Here is a 20,818-nt window from a genome sequence, read left to right on the forward strand (position 1 = left end):
CACATTAATGTCTCTATAAGTACCTCTGCAGCTTTTTAAATCAGTGTCTTAATTGGTTTACTATGTCCAGGGTTATAGTGGGGGTTTTTTTCAGCACCTATTCTAGTCTATAGTGATGTAATAATCTCACAATTTTGTGTTTTTATGCATTTTTGAGTCATTTAGTGTAATTCTTTGTTGCAACATTGTCACCCCCCCCCGCCCAATATGTACATTCAGGGACAGACTGCACTAAGCCCTATGATTGGATGTGTTCAGTAAAGTTAGCTACATGTTATTCTAAACATTTTTACAGAACAGCATGCATTGATAAGCTATCTGATAAAAGGTTTTCATTGGAATTGCCCGCTTGGTGTAGTGCTGCTTTATGTTTACAGCAACACATTCCAGATTAGATTCTAGACATTAGCTAGAAGTTTGGTTAGAATTTAGATTCTTGCTCCCATTGGTGCTATTGGAGAATGAATGGAAGCCATGAGAAAGATATCGGGGTCTATTTTGAACACCAGCAGGTTAATATAGAGTATTGAAAACCCTTTTTCACTTTAGTTTCTATGAACAGTTTCTAGGAACTGTATTTAAGACCAAGTGCAATATAATACAATTCATCTTCTGATATGTGCCCTCTTCACGCCATGACATCCCAGAGCCTTGTGCAAAATGAAAAGCAAATATAAAGAAAGGCCTTCTGCCACTAAAGATCACATTTAGACTTTACTTGAACGTTCAACTGTTTCGATTTGATTTCTTTTTCGATTTTCTTTTCAGCCCAAGGGTTACCTGCCCCCACTGTTTCAACCCTCCCATCCTCATTTAAAGAGCTCAACAAGGGGAAGGGGACCCTGGTCTGCCTGGCCAATAAGCTGTCCAAGGTGTTTGCTGGCCTGAGCTGGACAGCGTGTGGGGCCACCTTGACTGGGGGAAGCCTCCCGTCCAAGGAGAGTGACGGCACCTTCAGCCTGAGCAGTTACCTGAGTGTCCAGGCTCAAAATTGTAATAAATCTGGCAGCAATAAGTTCAAAGCCATTTATTGTCATTTATTTTCACTCTACATAATAAAGTCGGCACTCAATAATACAATTTAAAACTCAAAGTCATATAGACCAATGTGGACCCCCAAAAATAGTAAAACAAGCAAAACAAATAGCCAATACCAATTGTGAAGGTCTTTCAGCTCTAAACAGTAACCCTGGAGTGCAAGGGAGAGCTGCCATACTGCCTGCTACTTCAGACAAATTAAATCAGTAAGAATTTTTTTTTTTTAAGTTTTTTTTTTTTTAATCGAGATGCAGCAGCCTTTGTTGCCATGGTTACAGAGGCAACAGTTTCAATATTTTCATTCCATGAAATGTATTTAAAAAAAAAATCTGGATGTAATGTTCCCTGCTGGTTGTGCTTAACCCACGCTAGAGTGTCCCTTTTGATAAATAGTCAATAAGGCAATATATGCATCAGGAATTTGAAATGTTGGTTTTGGTTACTGTAGATAGAGGGTAGACAGTCACTCCATGCCACTGGCCATATTGAGCAGTTTGTTAAAAAGTTGATGTAAAACTGTTGTCTGTAATGTCAGGGAGTGCATTGCTTTTACACCCATAGCCAGTCTGCACAGGATGTAGCCCCTATTCTATACATACTGTAGGATATCCCACCCTACTGAGTAAATAAATGGATTAGGAAAAATAATCCACTCATGACTAGGAGCATTGCCCATCAGCCTTCTTTATACAGTAGCCAGCCAAATCCCTTCATTAGTACAGACTACCCTCGATTTCATTTCTACATCCACACACCCCCCCACACACAACTAAGCCACGAGTCTGCAACACCTGGTCCAGTGTCTCCACAAACAAGCCCCATGTCACATCCTGCCTGCTATTCATCCTTCTGCTGTGAAACTGAAAACCATGACAGACGCTGCGCATCAGAAACAGTCGAGGACTGGTAGAATGCAATCACACGCCGACACAACTGCAATGTCATTTCGCTCAAAATAACTTAAACACACAAATAAAATAAATAACAGTAGATCCTAGAAGGAAGATCCCGGTAGAAGGAAAATCAAGATTTAAAAAAAAAAAAAAAAAAAGTGTTATGCTTTTTTAAAAAATGAAACAGATGTCTGCTCAGTTAAAAAAAAATAGAACAGTTTGCAGATAACCCTGTAAACAGGATGCCGAGACGAGAAACCCAGAGCACGCTTTTCGTGGGACTGGGGAAATGACTTTTGTAGGTAAAGAGCCCTCTTAATACAGCAATAAGCATGCAGTTTAAAAGAAGCCTGATTAATCAGCTGGTATACATGACCAACAGCAATATCTGCTGGTGACTTAAACACAACGCATCTACCACATGTCTTAGTGCTATATACAGTGTATACATATATACACATAGATATACAGCCATACATCCAAAACTACTTCAGTAAACTGTTACACAATACAAATACAAATCTATTAAAATTACAAAACAGGTTCTCTGAAAAACGGAACACAAGCCAATCATGCAATTCACTTAAATGAATAAGATAGGGCTGCAGCATCGCCTCAGCCATGCAAGAGAAGGAGCAAGGACTTTGACAGAAAAAATTACCTTAGTCTTAAAAGTTAAAAAAAGAAAAATCACAGCCAGTGTATATCATTTCAAACAGAGGCTCAAACTAGCGAAGTAACAGATAAAAGACTCTATTGCTCTTCAGATAGAGACAGACCAGCACCACAACCTCACTTCTGCAATGTAAAAGCTATAGAAAGATATATAATAAATACATTTTCTTTCTAAATGGAACAGAACAGTAATGTCCATCTTTTAGTTAAAATAAATGAATCAGGAGCCATGGTAACATTTCATTTTGACGAGACCATTTAAACGTATATCAAGAGCAATACAGCAAACTTTTTAGACATTACGAAAGTACAGTTTTTTTTTTTTTAAATATCCTTTTTTTCTATTACAGTAAACCAAAACAGAGTACATTGTAAAGAAAACATCTAAAAAAAAAACAAAACATAAGAAGTAATCCAATGTATTAAGTGAAATTGTGTGATTTGAGTTCATTCTTCCCTCTGCTCAAAAAGTCTAATATTTTGGGTTTGATAAAGATGTAAAGTGATGAACTAAAGCAGCAGTATAGTAGTCCTCTTTTTCAGTGGTTTTGACAAAACCCTTACAATACCTTTGATTGTCCACTAGATGGCGAACTTGCTCTAACTTATTTTAACAGTGCGTCTACTACAGTAAAGAGATACTTCTAAATAGCAAAATGTACTAAATAACACAGCCCTTCCCTTTGCCAGAGGTTCATTTCACTGAGTACAGCAAGGATCTAAAAACACCGGGACCTGGGATACCAGCTTGCGGGTTTCAATCCATTCCAGCCTCCTTCTAACCGGGCCCCTTCGTTATGTTATTTAAGACGTTGAGAATGGATCTTGGTTTCTTTTAGTTTTACTACAGTTTTAAAATGCATATGGAACAATGATTTCATTTAATACTTTCAGGACATGGAGCGGAATGGTCAGCCACAATCCAACCCCTAAGGGTAGTCTGGGATCTGTCAGACAGGCACAGCCTTCCCCGCAGGGTGTGTTGGGTGTTGTTCTGCTTGCTTGTGACAGGGGCTGGGTGTTGCTGCTCCCGACGGCAGAGCCTCACATCATGGTATCGCTGTTGCGGTGTTTCTGGGTGTCGTTGTCCTGGCAGATCAGCTGATAAGGCTTCTCATTCTCCTCGATGACCGAGTTGCTGATCTCGGTGTCCTGGGTCTGCAGTTCTTGCCGGGAGAGGTGCTCCACGATGCCGGCGCCGAGCGAGTCCCCCAGGACGTTAGTGGTGGTCCTCAGGCGGTCCCTACAATGGACACAGCTTTAGGCTGAAGCACTTTTTTTGGGATTCATTTAATAATGAACAGGAGCATATCTATTGAAATTAAACAGATTGCAAATTCATAATGTATATCACCGCTGTGCCTTCATTAGGGTCCTTTTGCGCGAAACTAGCTGTTTTTTGATAGTGTAAAAATTGTCTGACTAAGGATTAAGTTTGGTGAACATAAAGATGTTTAAAGATGTTGTTTTTTTTTTTCAAATTATACAATAACCCAGCTGTGTTAAGGATTTAAATAATGAAATCCATTCAGGCTGGGTGCTGTATGGGAAGCTACTTCCTGATGTAAAACTGCTGAAGTATTTCAAATCAAGAAAACTCACATGGGCATCCTTAACCAAGCTGAGGCCACAGTGACATCAAGAGAACTTACAGGAACCAATCCACCGCGAGGATTAGGGTGATGTCCTCAGTAGGCAGTCCCACCGATGTCAATACGATCACCATGGTTACCAGACCAGCTTGAGGGATCCCCGCAGCCCCAATGCTGGCTGCTGTTGCCGTGATACTAAGAAAAAAACAAACAAACAAACAAAAAAAAAAAAAAAACGCAAGCACAGTCAGAATAATCCTCAGTCAGAATAACCCTTTTAAAAAATCTGCTGAATGTAATATACTGGTGATGAAACGCACTAGACTTTCCTCACTGGAGTCTACGCTATGAACAAAGCTTTAAAAAGTGGTTTTCACTTAGCTTTCTTCATCTAAAAACAATCTGCAATCACTCTGGTGGCCTGATCACTAGTAGAATCTTTTTTACTGGTGATGTCATATTGAAGAGTGATGTCACATTGGACTGTCGAGGGGGTACCCAGTAGAGCTACAGAACCACACTACAGCTATGGCCAAAAGTTTTGTTAATGTGACATTTCAAACTTTAACATGAAATACTGTACTACTATTATGGCTTCCAGTAAACTTTTGCGATATCATTCAATACTTTCTTTGATTACGCAATGTTAAATAACAGATCTAAATTATGTTCCTATAGCTTTTTTTAAATTTAAATTATGTCTCAATGCAAAACGTTTAGCCCTAGCTGTGCAAGATCCTGATTTCCACAGTGCTTCCGGGTTACCTGATGGTTATGATCTGTCCGAAGTTAAGCTCCATGTGATTGACCTGAGCGATGAAGATGGCGGCCACGGCCTCATAGAGCGCGGTGCCGTCCATGTTGATGGTTGCGCCCACGGGCAGGACGAACCTCGTCACGCGCTTGTCCACTTTGTTATTCTCCTCCAGGCACCGGAAAGTGATGGGGAGCGTTGCTGAGCTGGAACACACAACACACCCGGGTTTACAAGGAGCCTATAGCCTCACTTCGACAGACTGGACTGATCGAAAGAGGGCTGAAAATAGCTTTTTAAAAGCCATGTTAAGTAGTGTAGAATGCACTCAGAAATGTGTCATTTGGCATGAGCCTTGGAAGCATTTCAGGAATGCATTGGGCATCAATTCTAGCAGTCTCCCTACTGAAAGAAAGAAAACAACAGCTTAAAAGGAGCATTCCCAAATCACTCACTCATTTGGACCCTCTGACCTCGGTATCTTTGCGTGCTGCAATGTGTTTAAATTATAAACAGTCCCTCGCACAAAAGGATCTCAACAGACTCAATCATTGCATGGACCTGCATGTCTCTCTGGGTACAAGACAAGAAAGATTCAAGTGTTTGCCAATAAGAAGCTGAATGAACTTCGAAATGAGTCGAGGAGCATACAGCTATGGCGAAAAGTTTTGCACCATCCTATAGAATGAACTAATTTAGCTCCATTAAGTCAAACGCTAACGTATAATGTTTGTTAACATATTGAATTACATACCTCTTTGTAGTTTTCCATATTGTTAACGGAATCGAAAAATGTGACATTTCAAAATCAAATTTGAAATACTGAACTAGTGTTATGGCTTCCGGTAGACTTTTTGCAATACCATTTTGTAGTAGTTTTTTTTTTTTTTTTTTTATGTCTCAGTCCTAAAATTCCAGGTGATGCAAAACTTTTGGCCAGAGCTGTATATAGCAGGCCTATTGAAATGTTACCAAAGCTCTAATGTGTGCTATTGTATTTATTTTAAGGTGGTAGCAGAAGCTCTGAGAACCCGCAGTGTGAGGGTTCAGGGCTGTTTTACCTTGATGATGTCCCCAGGGCGGTGATGAGTGCTTGCAGTAGCCCCCCGATGAACAGGTAGGGGTTCTTGCGCGTGACGATGAAGTAGAGCAGTGGAAGCACAAACAAGGCGTGGATCAGCAGCCCCACGATCACCGTGACAGTGTACATCCCCAGCTGTCCGCCCATCTGAGCCAAATCCTTCATCTCCAGGACCTTCCCAGAGATCAGGAACATGATCCCTACAGGAGCGTACCTGAGAGGAGCCGTGCAAGTCACAACCAAATCAAAAGCAATTCAATCAATTTTATATAGCGCCTTTCATAGTGCATCACCCTCGTAAAGTGCTTTACAAGATAACAAGAAAATTCATAATACTTTAAATAGAGAAATGCATCATACATGATATACAGTAAAAAAAAAATTGCATAATTCGTTAAATACCATGAAAAGTGCAGAATACATGATAGTAACATAATACGTGAGACAGTAGCAGCAACACAGCAGATAATAGCAGATATCAGGCTTAAACTACAAAGCGGTGTGTAATTCAATATGTTAACATTGTTCAGCAGGTTTTCATTCGACTTTATGAAGCAAAACTAGTTAATTCTATAGGGTGATGCTAAACTTGTGGCCAGGGCTGTACTAACACTGTTTCAACCTAAATATCCGTTAACCAGGTGGAGCTCATTGAAATCTCAATGGTTAACATTCTCCCACAAACAGCTTCATTCTGCACAGCGAGCAGTATTTTCAAAGCATTTCCTACAGCCTTTAATTAACTCCTATTTTTTGAAAGAAAAAAAAAACATCTGCTAACTTCTAACTTTACAAAACTTGAACCTAACAACTAAGTAAAATAATCCACAGCAGGAGTAAAGACCGTGAGGGAATGCTTTGAACATACGTCCCAGCGGACTCTTCCGTTTCTAGGTAGATAAGCTGAAGAATGCTTACCATATGATGATTGCCACCAGTCTCATAATAGCCTCATTGAGACAATCAAAGAACTCCAGCAGTGCCTGGCCTTTCTGTTTCATTTTCCCAATTACCAGGCCGAAGCACATGGAGAACGCCACCAGCCCCAGCGCATTCACCCCATTGGAGGAGCCTGGCCCAGGCACCGCCTCCTCCATTGTGATGGTCTCCTGCAGGGTCTGGATGGCCTGGCTGATATTAGCCAGGACGGACGACTCAGTGGCGTTTGTGTCATCGGTGAAATTTGCTGCTGTCGTGACGTTCCTCTTGACAAGCCTCTTGGTATACTGGGTCTTGTACTGAAACAGACGCAGAGATATAGTTTAGCTTTCTTCTAGATGCGGCAAACTGGTGCTTCTACAGACGTGTTAAGATTCTTACCTGTTTGAAACAAGCTTCCACCAGGTTTGGAGGGAACATATTCCTGTGGGGGGGGGGGGGGGAGCAGGGACAGAAACATCGTCAAATAGCAGTCTGTGTTTACATTGTACTGTTTTCTGTAAATATTTCGCCTCTGTACAGGTTTATAACCATCCTGGGCTATTCTGCTCATCATTGTGATTTATATGGAGTGGCTGGTTTGAAGCTCTACTACGTCATTGTTTATAAGGCTGTCCTTGGCAAAACCCCAAATCACCTTAATAAATTGTTAATTACCTCTAGGGGTATTTCTGCTCTTAGATCTCAGACTGTTCCAAGTTTTTCCATTCCTAGTGTTCGTATTTTGAAAAAAGGCATTCAGTTGACATCTATGGTGTTTTAGGCATGTTTTTGCTTTGGTGCTCCTAAATCATTTCCTGCAATTAAATGATCTTGTCTGTATTGATTGTGCTCATTGAGTGTGTGTGTGTTTTTTTTTTGTTTATTGAATGCTACCTTCTTGACCAGGTCTCCCTTGAAAAACCTCAACAGGACTTTCCTGACTAAATAAAGGTTTAATAAATGGGTGCCTTGCGACTGTTTGTAAAGAACATGTCTTAAAAGAAAGCACGAAGCCACTGCTGACCGAATGAGGTCCAGGAAGGCGTCCACAGCTTGGATCTGCTCTGTCTTGTTCTCTGTCGGGACAGGGCTGTCCCTGTGCCCCCCTCCAGGCCGGATAATCATCACCATGATGATGCCAATGAACACGGCAATGAAGGTGGTCACCATGTAGTAAACTATGGCTTGCATGCCCATCTTCCCCGACGCCCTGCTATCTAGAGAAGACATCCCTGGAGGACAGACAGACTGCATTAGTGCAAGGGAGTCCAATCCCAGTCCTGGAGGGCCATTCCACTCCAAGATTAACAGGTAACATGAGATAACAGTAAACAGGGCTGGAACAAAGACCAGCAGTGGAAGGACTAGCTTTGCACACCCCTGCATTGGAGGAACCAGAAGTGTCCCATTAACATCAAATTGACACCCAAAGACAACTTTAAAATTCATATGAAATGCAATGTTTCCTGCAGTAAAGGATGTGGCTCCGTAGACAACTACATAGCTATAGCAAAGCCATAAATGAGATTGCATGCAGGCTGTGCTTATGGCTTTATTAGCTGCTTAATTTACTGAGAAACCTCACCCCGTCTCCACAGGAAATAGCACTTTGTCTAAAATAATTCCAGCCTCACCGGTCACAAGGCTGGAAACAATGAGAGGCAGGACCAGCATTTTCAGCATCCTCATGAGCAGCTCTCCGGGGAAGGAGAAATACTTAATCTCCCTTAGGGACATGTCGTACCGGCGCAGACCGAAGCCTAACGCCACACCTAAAAATAAATAAACAAATAAAGCAAATATAGAAAAGTCCAGACTTCATTGATTTGGTGATCCTGATCCTTGTGTGCTGAATGTTACTTGATGAAACGTGTGAAAGACTTTGTGCAGCGGCTACTGTGCCCCATACAAAAAAAATATATAACAATCAGATGCTGCGTTTCCTTTGGGGCTACAAATTAACAAGCGAAATGTAGCACATGTAGCTTTGATGAATCAGAATTTCACTGCTGGTACTGGTTAATTCTGTATTTGACTGTATTTTATTGGTGACCTCATGTTAATCTCATGTTTGCCTCAATAGAAGCTGCAGTGCTGGTGAATACTGAGATACTCATGAGATACGCACCCACGCATGTCCCTCCCCTGGTGTAAATTACACCTATGCTGTAATGTATAGATGTTAATTAGATTGAAGGCACTAAGCTTGTTTTTATGACCAGGAAACCCCATGTTGGCTGCACTAAAAAGCTTTGCTGGCAAATGCATTCCTTGTTCAGAAAATTCAAAAGGTTCCTGTCATTTCTTCTGCTCTCATGAAGAGCTGTGTAACCACCACCAACACCCCCCCCCCACCCCCCTCCACCGCGAACGTCACACAGGCTCCCATTACCCAGCACCACGGCCGCCACAGTGAGGAGCACAAAGGCGTTCCTCTTGAGGAAGTTCCTGACGCTCTCTCTCGTGACGGAGCTCATCCTCTTCTGAGCTCGGCTCGCCTGCTTCTGCATGGCTTTCTGGAAGCGCTGCACGCCACTCTCGGAGATCCGGCACTTGCCTGCGTCTTCGTCTAGGAAATGGCTGTTGGAGTGGGTCTGACTCTCATTCATAATCAGATCCAGCACTTGGTCAAGCAGACACGACTCGTGCGAGACTAAGGAGAGAGGAGCACACACGCAGTCAAACAAGCCGCCCCCTTGAGTCGGGGTTTTCAACTGAGGATGGATTTATACAGCCACGGCCAAAAGTTTTGCATCACCTAGAATTTTAGGATTGCGACATAATAAAATAACAAAACTATATGAACATAATTTAGATCTTTTGTGTATTTAACATCATGTAATCAAAGAAACTGCAAAATGACATGGCAAAAGTCTACTGGAAGCCATAATTGCAGTACAGTATTTCATATTAGATTTATGGAAAACTAGAAAGCGGTGTGTAATTCAATATGTTAACGTAACATTATTCAGCAGGTTTCATTCACCTGTATGAAGCGTTAATTCTATAGGGTGATACAAAACTTTTGGTCCTAGTTGTAGTGTCTACATATTACTAGAGGTGTTCATTAAGGGTGGTTACTGGAGTGCACAAGCCAAGTCAAACAGCTGGGATGATTTGGGTTTTGGGAATATCTTTGTTCAGGATAGCTTCAAACGGGACCCATTACAATACATACGAGAGAGCCAGAACCTTATAAAACAGATCACCAATCTTCCGAGAATAGCGTATTCCTTTCAATTTAAGATGCACTTTTTAACCATTTTTTGCTTCTCAAAAATAGCCTGCATTTTCAATTCGAGTACAGTACAGTGTTTTAAAATTGCCAACAAAAGACGTGACTACCTGAGTACACAAACAGCAACTTGACTGACTGCCGAGGAAAGACGAACAAAGATGTCACTGCCTGATCTCGAATCACCCATGACATACAGGGAGCCATTTTCAAAGAAGCGTCATTAGCTTTCTGAGGAATTCTTAGAGAACTTTCACAATTTCAGTGTTTCTAACAAACAGTACGAGCTAAGACAGATTGGAAATGTTGATCAGCCCCCCCCCATATTTTTCGACATGCCAAGCAATACCACAAATTGGGAGAAAAACAGGTGTGCGTAATCTCGACTGGAAATGAGAAACAGCGCATAACTGCAATGTTCTGTGTGATAGCGACTGTGAATTTGAGCAATTCAATGCAAGAAAAGACATCATTTATAATAACTGCAGCGGTGGTTGGAATCAAAAGCCATTCCCTACCAATTACAAAATATTTCATGCAGCTCGACAGCTTATCTAGCACTGGTGGGGGTCCAATTAATGATTCAGTGAGGTACACTGTGTTTCTATGGTGGAGAAAAAAACACACTGACAGTCATTCGAAATTCTGTTTCATGCATTCAGGGGTGGTATTAAATATGCATCAATATCTCAGCCACAGACACACAGGTGATATGCGGTAATAGTAGAAAATGCATTGAAAATGAATTCAAAACAGAGCAAAATGTCGAGACCACCAAATTCATGTCACCTGTGACCTGAGACAGGTTGGAACCCAGGCTGTGGGAGTGAGAACAGAGTGGCTTGAGATGCCAGCTGACGGCTGGCAAACACAGGCAGAAGAGCTTTTCATTGTGACCCTTTGCAGATAACAAGCATTGACCTGCCGGTGCTCCAAATGGGGTTCCTGCCTATTGGCAACAGGTGGCCTGTGAGGGTGTTCTCCAACAACGTGGCTGGACCAGTATTTGAGTTACATTTAGCAGCTCTCCCATGATAGGTTAAAATGATGGTCTACAGTTTTCACATATCTATTTTTGACGGTCGGCTGTGTTTGTGATTCCAGTTCCTTTGAACCACTGAATGAGCTGAGCCATCCGCAAACCTGATTTAATGAATCAAAATGGGCATTAAAAAACATTAACAAAATTCCTTAACAAAATTCCTTAAAACATTCCTTGAAACATTCCTTAAAAAAGTTTTCTGAATTGGGCCTTAAAACACTGATCAATCTGCTATAGTGGTGCCAGCTCCCAAGCCCTGGGTACTCACCACTCATGGTTCCAGTTTCCTGTGCTCCCCAGTTCCCACTGAACTCTAATAATCCTGCAGTGGTTTCCTTCAGTCAGAGGGACTTGAGCCAAACTGAGACCTGGCACCTCTGCTCAGCCCTGATAGCCTGCCAGACATGAAAGGACTCTCGCATCGCTCTCCCCTGACCTTCAAGAGAGCCATCCAGTTCCTCTCCTGGAGAACACATGCTGGGCACATGACAACAAAGTAACTGGGCCGTGGCCCAGACGCCGCTGAACCCCCCCCCCCAATACAACCAGTCCCACAGCCCTGGGGCTCACCCAGCACCCCCCAACACTACCACACTGGGATGAGAAGTGTGCTGCTGTATATTTAATACTGCTCTTCAGATGAAGAATACAGAGCCATTGAATGTGTTATTCACAGTTCTTTGGGTGGCATTCAATTTTGTCTGGAAATTGGACGCCATAGACTCGCGCTACAAAGGACATATCGTGTGCGATTTTTCCCCACAGCACTCAGAACATTTGAAATGTCCATACGTTTTCAGGACAGATCACGTGGGGAACATCTTGAACACGTTTCATCTTTGATTAGGAATCGATAAGCAATATTAATTAAGCAAGATCAAAATCACAAAAAGTGCTCTATAATCGTTGTTAAAGAAGCCATTGACAGTCTAGAGCAGTTTCACGAATATCAAAAATGAAATACTTAACGTTTTGAACAGAGCGATAGAAAACTATTTACTAACTTGTCATTACAAGTGCTATACAGTAAATTCAATTTAGTGACCTTTTATGAGTTTATTGCACAAGGAGTATGAAAGACCTGAAAGATGTTTCAGTCTACAGGCAGGAATGGCTAACTCTAACTCAATAAAATACTTCATGGCAAATCACAGGTTAAATAAACACACACACACACACACACACACACACACACACACACACACACACACACACACACACACTCATGCACTCATGCACACACAGACACGCACACACACACTATGTCCATGGTAAATAAAGCCCTGTAAATGCATAGGTCACAACTGTAAAGCCAGGTTCTGCACATGGCCAGGTATCCCAATCACAAACACTACATAGGGACCTACTGTACATTAAGCCCTGCTTAGATCTCTGGGAATGAATAGGAACCCTGCTGGAAGGAAGTCCCTCAGTGTGGGGTCACTCACTCTGTGACTGATGGTTCAAGGACTGGTGAGGTGGCAATGTGCTGTACATTGCATCCTCAACACTTCAGATTTTCCAGGCATTCTTTGGAGTTTACTGTCAATCAACATATGGTTGCACTGTTACAATAAGGTAATTGAGAAGTTATTTCACATGCAAGTTCCCTTTAATAAAGTTGACCGTGGTAAAAGCACAGTAAAGTGTAATAAAGCACAGTAAAGCATGGAGAAGCATGTAAAGGCAAGCATGGTAAATAATAATAATAATAATAATAATAATAAATAATAATAATAATAATAATAATAATAATAATAATGGCCGTGGCAAACCTTGGTAAATGCACATTTTCAGAAAGGGGAACGGCAGAATGAACTAGCAGTCTCACTGGTAAACTGTCCAGAACCATGTTGGCAGGTGAATTTCAACCGTCCACGTCTTCGAGGCTTTTTTTAGCTTTTAAAAAATGGAATTCCTTACCGTAATTAGCAATTCTCTATTTTACTATAGCTGATATTGAAAGAAACAAGTTTATGAAACGACTTTCGAATGGTTGTTATAATCTAATATATATATATATATTTGTATTTACTTACAGTCTCTGTATTCAAACGTCCCAGAAGCAGTCTGTCAGGATTTGGTTTAGTTCTGTTTTCTTTTTTCTTAGAAAATCCTTCTCCAACTCCAACTCAAAGGGAACTTCCAGTAATTGCTTGTAATAATATTAAAAATAAACTATTTCTGAGTTTTGCATCTTTTTGAAAGAAGATACCCCAGCTCTCGATAGAAAACGTCTCGTAAAGGAGCGGCGCGTACAAAGAGAAGAGAATTTGAAGAAACCCTTTAGAATCTCCGCGCAGGGAAAGACACCTGCCGTCTCTCCGCGTGCGCGCTGCAGACATTGTAATAGTATGGGAACGAGCTTTGTTAACGTTGTTCCAATCTTGTAGGAGGTCAGCATGCAATAATGACGTGATACGGAGCAACATTTACAATTACATACTCAAATTCCCACTTCAGTCTGGTTAGTATTCATCCCAGCCCGACTTCACAATTAGAATACATTTACAGATGACTACATCATTTGCCATTGCAACGTGCATTTTCAAAAGTGGTTCCTTACAGCTTTAGGATATTACATTACATATAGGCGTGTGTAGACCATATTAGTCTGTTTTCATGAATAAAATACAGTTTGCCGTTCATGAAAGGACTGTCTAGAAAGGCTTTATGAATACTATCGTTTATTAACTGCAGCCTTTGCTGTAATATTAGGAACCCATTCATTTGATGTCACAGGCAATTCAAGCCCTTACACAACTTTTTTTGAACGATATATAAAAGCTGCATCTCTCTGCTGCAAGTCAGTAATAGTCAAGATAGCAAATCAGTTGACTAAACCAAATACTGTACTTATTCTTGAATAATTAGCCATTCTAAAGAACTCTGCTGCAACTTCTAGACAGGTGGACACCTAGAATCCGAGCTGCCCTGGCAGTCAAGACAACAACCAATTGACAGTGATGTGGCAGGTGTTTCTAATTTTATGTCCCGCTTGCATTAAGCTAGCACATGGCTGAACTGAGTGGGAAGAGAGCCGGGGGCCAGGAGGTGAAAGGCTCCACCTTCTGTCCCTATTAACATGGCAACCTCAGGCACACATGTTTTTTTTGCGTGGAATGGTTCAAGTCATGGCTTTGCCGCTGCTTCTCTGGGGGAAACTGTATCGCTCTATCTATGCATATCTGCCCATGCATCCTCCTACAGCTTTTCTCCAAATCACGATTGCTGGTGATCAATCTGCATAACAGGCTGGTGCATTATCTTCCATTAAAATTCTGAAAGCGTTTCCAACTGCGTTCCACGAGAGCAAAGGCGACCAAAACTGCACGTTGTCCAGGAGAAGCGGGATTGGATTTTTCCCAAGCAGTGGTAAACATTAACACAACGTTAAAATGATTACCTGGCACTTACTTTTCATACAGTTTTATAATGGGATAATATCCAGTATTTATTTTAATAATCCAAACAGGTGCGCTCTGTTTATTAATCCGGCATATGTTGGTATTGATCCTCTTATTAACATCGCTAAATGCATTACAAACCTGGGGGTAAACAAGCCTGCAATGTTGCAAGCTAGCCAGTTGTAGGGTGGCGTTATTGAGACTATTCCCGTCCTGACCTGAGTTTGAATGTATATTAATCGCAGTGTTTCCCATTCATTCCCCAGACTGTGTATAAAGCAGCTGCAGGGTTAAAGCACTGTCGCTGTTTCTTAGCGACAGGATTCTCTCCCGCGGCAGGTTGCCTTTTAATGACGCGTGTGTGCCTAACGAGGCACTGTCAAATAAACCCACAGCCCTTCATTTAAGAGAACAAGACTGATCAACACAGATCACCCACACACAAAAACGCATTCACCAAACCTGCTGGATAATTGCATTTAACATGCTCTCCTCATTCTGCCTGTCAATCTGCCAGTCTCTGTCTATCTGTCTACATATATCTGTCTATATCTATTTCTCCCCCCCTCTCTCTCTATCTCTCTGTTTGTCCATCTATCCATCTAGATCTTGTAAATGCTGCCCTTTATTACAGCATTGCTGAACTAAAAATCCTAACTACAAACCATTATTACCATGGCAACCTAGCAACCATTCCTGCCCTCTCCCCCAACCTTTGAAGCGAAAGTTAATCCCGTGCTTCTGCTTCTGAGATTGTACAGTAGTTATCTATCGCTCTGTCCATCTAAATGTCATCTTCATTGACACTGACTGCATACATGTTCATTTTCAATGCTACTACTAATAATGAAATACCTGCCTGTTCTGGATGAAGCTCCCGTTGATCCACTTCACTGCACGGCGCCTCTTGGTTAAGCGATGCCCAGCAGAATGCACTGAGGGTCATGCAAAGTTCTGTGGTGACAGTGGTAATCCAGCTTCTGATAGAAGCTCTGAGCTCCACATGTTGCAGTTGGCATGCTGCATAGTTTATGGCCTGGCGGTATAGTCTGGCTGCCTACCAGTGAATAAGACAATTGCTATTCGCTTGAACTACTGTAATGGCAAAACTGAGACACAGTGTTAGTTTCTTTTGGCTCAACAGCAGCGGTGTATGGTGAGTGTCCATCAACAACTCATACTGTACAACGCCTAGTCTTAAGTTTAGTCATAAACATCAACTAGCATGCCTGAAATATTAAATTTTATTTATAGAATTGCATGCTGTAGCCTAAGCCAATAAGAAAAAGGGCAAAAGGGGAGGGGAGTGAGGAGGCACTAGCTGGGGAGGGGAGTGAGGAGGCACGAGATGGGGAGGGGAGTGGGGAGACAGTACTCTGTACCTGATCTGTGCAAAATTGAATTCACTGCTTGGCTAGGTCAAGTGCACAGACATTAATAGGCACTGGACATTTCAGATTTTGTTAAAGCCGTGGCTTATTGGGGACAAGCCCATTCGTCAGCTAAAAGGACAGTAGAGTCTGCAACATGGAATATGCAGAGATCATGCATCAGTCTGTAGCTGCTGTATCAGAGATAAGCTTGATGAATATTATCACTGGGACTTCTGGACTCATTAGCACCATGAAGTAAATGAGGAATCAGGATTTTGCATATACAGACAGTAAATGGTTAACGTAATGTAAAAATGAAGATATTATTAAAATGTGGTTTTATTTAAGGCAGTTGGCGGTCACCTAAATGCCAAACTACACTGCAGTAATATGCACATGTGGTTATATGGTATTTACAGTGTAGTTTCAAACTGTGTTTGCAATGTCAACGTTTTTTTGGCCATGGAGCACATTTGTGTTTTTCTCATATGTACAAAGGCATGTTCTACAATGCAAAATTTAAATGACATCAGATGGACACACATTTGCCCACATGCACATTTTGAGGAGCGTTGGTATAGAACATAAGAACATAAGAAAGTTTACAAACGAGAGGAGGCCATTCGGCCCATCTTGCTCGTTTGGTTGTTAGTAGCTTATTGATCCCAGAATCTCATCAAGCAGCTTCTTGAAGGATCCCAGGGTGTCAGCTTCAACAACATTACTGGGGAATTGATTCCAGACCCTCACAATTCTCTGTGTAAAAAAGTGCCTCCTATTTTCTGTTCTGAATGCCCCTTTGTCTAATCTCCATTTGTGACCCCTGGTCCTTGTTTCTTTTTTCAGGCTAAAAAAGAATCCCTTGGGTAGACACTGTCAATACCTTTTAGAATTTTGAATGCTTGAATTAGGTCGCCACGAAGTCTTCTTTGTTCAAGACTGAACAGATTGAATTCTTTTAGCCTGTCTGCATATGACATGCCTTTTAAGCCTGGAATAATTCTGGTCGCTCTTCTTTGCACTCTTTCTAGAACAGCAATATCTTTTTTATAGCGAGGTGATCAGAACTGAACACAATATTCAAGATGAGGTCTTACTAGTGCATTGTACAGTTTTTTAACATTACTTCCCTTGATTTAAATTCGACACTTTTCACAATGTATCCGAGCAGCTTGTTAGCCTTTTTATAGCTTCCCCACATTGTCTAGATGAAGACATTTCTGAGTCAACAAAAACTCCTAGGTCTTTTTCATAGATTCCTTCTCCAATTTCAGTATCTCCCATATGATATTTATAATGTATATTTTTATTTCCTGCGTACAGTACCTTACACTTTTCTTTATTAAATGTAATTTGCCATGTGTCTGCCCAGTTCTGAGTCTTGTCTAGAAGCTGGTGACCCAATGCGTTCAAAGGTCACAATGATTTTTTTCTGGGCTCAGGAAGCACAGACACTAACAAATGATCAGCTGTCAGCACTGGAGCACTAGAACTCAGAGCAATCAAATTAAACCAGTGAGCCAGGGGTTAAAAAGGGCTCATCCCAGCATCCCTAGGGATCTTTCCCAGCAATTCAGCCTGTGGATTGAAGCATGCTTCCCTATGGAGCTCCAGCTGGTAACATCCCCCACATTCACACACTACTCTCAGGGAAATCTTGTCTCCATGGTTACACATCTGAAAGAGCAAACCATTCCAAAACTGTTTTTTTTTTTTTTTTTTTTTTAAATACATATTTTAAATTGCATTAAAAACGACAGCAGAAGACTTTTAACACAAAAGCGGTACAGTATGCCATTCTTTCCAGGTAATCTAAGCAATATTATGATAGACTCTGATTGGCTGATGGTGGAGGTGGTCTGTTTTGTGTTGCTTTGGTAACTGTTTTTAGTACTAGCACTCCGCTTCCCTTGTTTAGACTTGCAAGCGTATTTTGGAAAGGGTAGGCAGTACTTGAGAGTCTTCTGTCTTTTTACAGAGGAGGGGTAGCACAGGTAGTGGGGAATCAATGCTGTCTCATTGCCCTTCCAATCAGTGTGCTCTTTTTTAGAGACGCCTAAGGGCTTTTGTTTGCCCATTGACCATGTTTAGATTTGAACCCAGGTTGCCAGTGGTGAAAGATACGAAAGAGGATTCCACTTAGAAAGTCATTTTTGTCAGTTTTTCCTTTTCCTAGCCTTATTTTATTGAGTTTGGTTGCTCCAACGTGGACTTTTAACCACCCTCTATAAACCTCTCTAACCATGCCATAGACTTGCTTGGAGAAACCCAGTTCATGCACATAATATGAAAAGGTCCTAACAATGAGAACATGTGTTATTTACTGTACATGCACACTGTGTATTGCAAGGTATCATTGCAGAATGCATTTGAAAACGGGGGGTCCTATTTAAAACACATTCCAGCATAAAGATAAATCAAGCAATATAAGTCAGCAATATATCCGAGTTAGTTCATCATAGAAAGGACGCGTTTTGGCAGGGAAGAAACAGCCGGGTGAAAGTTATACTGCACAGCTGTGTTTACAGACAACCTGAATGCAGGTTTGAGAAGGTTAGCTTGATCAGTGGACAAAAGCATCCAGTAGAGAAGGCCTTTTAATGAGGTGCTAACCAATGCACAGAATAGTTTGATCTCAGAACTGAGAAATTCCAATCCAGTCAATAATGCAAATCTATACAAAGATCCAGGCAGGACATTCTCAATGCAGCTGCAGGAATGATCATTTGACGGACAGGAAAATCCTTGCTGCCTTCACCAAAAGCCAAGCAAACGTTGGAATCAAGAGGTCACGCCCACATCCGTGTCAATCACTGGCAGTTACCAATAGTATTTAAGCCAGGTAAATGAACTCTCCACCTCATTTTCAGCCATCAGTCTGCCTATCTTTCAGCTGAGAGATGTCAATCACAATTTTGTGGCAGCACCAAGTTCCCAGAAAGCACCAAAACCAAGCAAGTCATGAGTGCTTTAATACAGTACAGGCTTAAGCGAATTGTTTGTATTCTGTATTAACAGAAACACATATTCTATACATCTGTTCAGAACTGTCTTTTTCAGATAAATCTTGGAGTACAACTCGCTGTGCATTTTATTTAAAAAGGCGTCTAATTAAATGTCTCCCAAATTACAGACGCCACAGCGAAACTCTTCTGCTCCTTTCGTTCCAGCTGTTCATGTCTTGAAAAGGTGAGAAAGGGGGGTTCAATGTAAAACGTCATTCCAGCAATTTTGAAGACATTTAACCAATTCAAACGGCCTCTCGGAATTGGAAGCTCTTTCTTGTCCATTCCATTGTTGGCTTGGCGGCTGACAGGATAAAAACTGTACTCACAGCTACCTCATTCATTCACCTGATTGGTCCAGGAATGTCATGTGACGAGACTCTTAATGCCACTGTTCCCTGTGATTATACATACGCTTGGGCAGAGCTGTGGGTGGGTAACACTGGCATCATTCTTAAGGCACTGCATGGCCAACAGAGCCTATGAATATACATTAGTGGCCCTATTCACAAAAGGTGTGAGCTGTTTAAAGAAAGGATGAATAAAATATACAGTTTCATGAATATCAAACTGTATCTCACTCATAACAACAGACTGTGAAAACTGTTTTTTGTTTTTTTAATAACCCATACAGTTATAACTTTGTGAACAGGGCCCTATAACACAAAACACAATGACACTGATACAGGCAAATAAGCTTCTTATAAATACACAGACAGACAGGCTCACAGTCAGAGCTCTGGTATAATTGACCTGACGGTAGGTAAGGTTTATAAACACAGACGAGCCAGACAGGCAGACAGATAAGCAGGCATCAGAGTGCTGGTGTTGCTGACCTTGTAAGGATGCTGATGAATACAGACACCAAAAAGACAGTCAGACAGAAAGATGGATAGAACCCTGGTATAATAATAATACACATCGGCACACCTGTGACCTTTCTGGTGTAGGGCTGAGTCCCTTTGATCTGCCCCACAGTCTCCCTGATCCAACCGGCTTCAAAGAGAGTTCACTTCTTCCAATAAAAAAAAAAAACACACACACACACACACACACACAGGCACGCGCACACACACACGCACGCACACACACACACACACACACACACACCTACACACAAACACACACACACACACACACCCACACACACGCACACACAGGCACGCGCACACACACGCACCCACACACAAACACACACAAACACACACATATACTCAAACTAGCACATTGGAGGAAAGGTCAGTTTATTTTTTTTAGGTCAGACAAAGTACAGGAAATATATATATATATATATATATATATATATATATATATATATATATATATATATATATATATATATATATATTGCTTTATTAATTATTTATCAAAAGGGACACTCTAGCGTGGGATAAGTGCAACCAGCAGAGAACATTACACCCAGATTTTTTTTTTTTTTAATACATTTATGGAATGAGAATATTGAAAGTGTTGTCTCTGTAACTATGGCAACAAAGGCTGCTGCATCTCGATTAAAAAAAAAAACTTAAAAAAAAATTCTTACTGATTTAATTTGTCTGAAGTAGCAGGCAGTATGGCAGCTCTCCCTTGCACACCAGGGTTACTGTTTAGAGCTGAAAGACCTTCACAATTTGTATCTGCGAGGTGCACTTGCCTGTGTTCTCCCCATCTCGACACCTGAGTTGTCTGATTTGAGGAAGCTTAATAAATACATGAAAGCCAAGAATTTCTTTAAACAAAAATCACTGAAGCACAAAAAAAGAAGGTCAAGTAATAGATTCTCTGGACTTTGATATTTGACC

The 20,818-nt window shown here is 41.3% G+C and overlaps 1 protein-coding gene across 1 annotated transcript; it reads right to left on the reverse strand.

Annotated features, from left to right (window-relative positions):
- Positions 1-1,030: 1,030 nt before the first annotated feature.
- On the reverse strand, positions 1,031-13,563 carry slc1a6 (solute carrier family 1 member 6). Its single transcript, XM_041229204.1, has 10 exons — positions 13,271-13,563; positions 9,347-9,607; positions 8,589-8,726; positions 7,979-8,186; positions 7,354-7,396; positions 6,952-7,271; positions 6,014-6,247; positions 4,964-5,158; positions 4,259-4,393; positions 1,031-3,849 (listed from the first exon to the last, which is right to left on the reverse strand). Exons 2-10 carry the CDS (start codon positions 9,561-9,563, stop codon positions 3,651-3,653), a joined length of 1,689 nt encoding a protein of 562 aa, XP_041085138.1. The 5' UTR covers positions 9,564-9,607; positions 13,271-13,563; the 3' UTR covers positions 1,031-3,650.
- Positions 13,564-20,818: the final 7,255 nt, after the last annotated feature.

Source organism: Polyodon spathula, chromosome 26 (genome assembly GCF_017654505.1).
Source record: "Polyodon spathula isolate WHYD16114869_AA chromosome 26, ASM1765450v1, whole genome shotgun sequence".
Classification (NCBI taxonomy): domain Eukaryota; kingdom Metazoa; phylum Chordata; class Actinopteri; order Acipenseriformes; family Polyodontidae; genus Polyodon; species Polyodon spathula.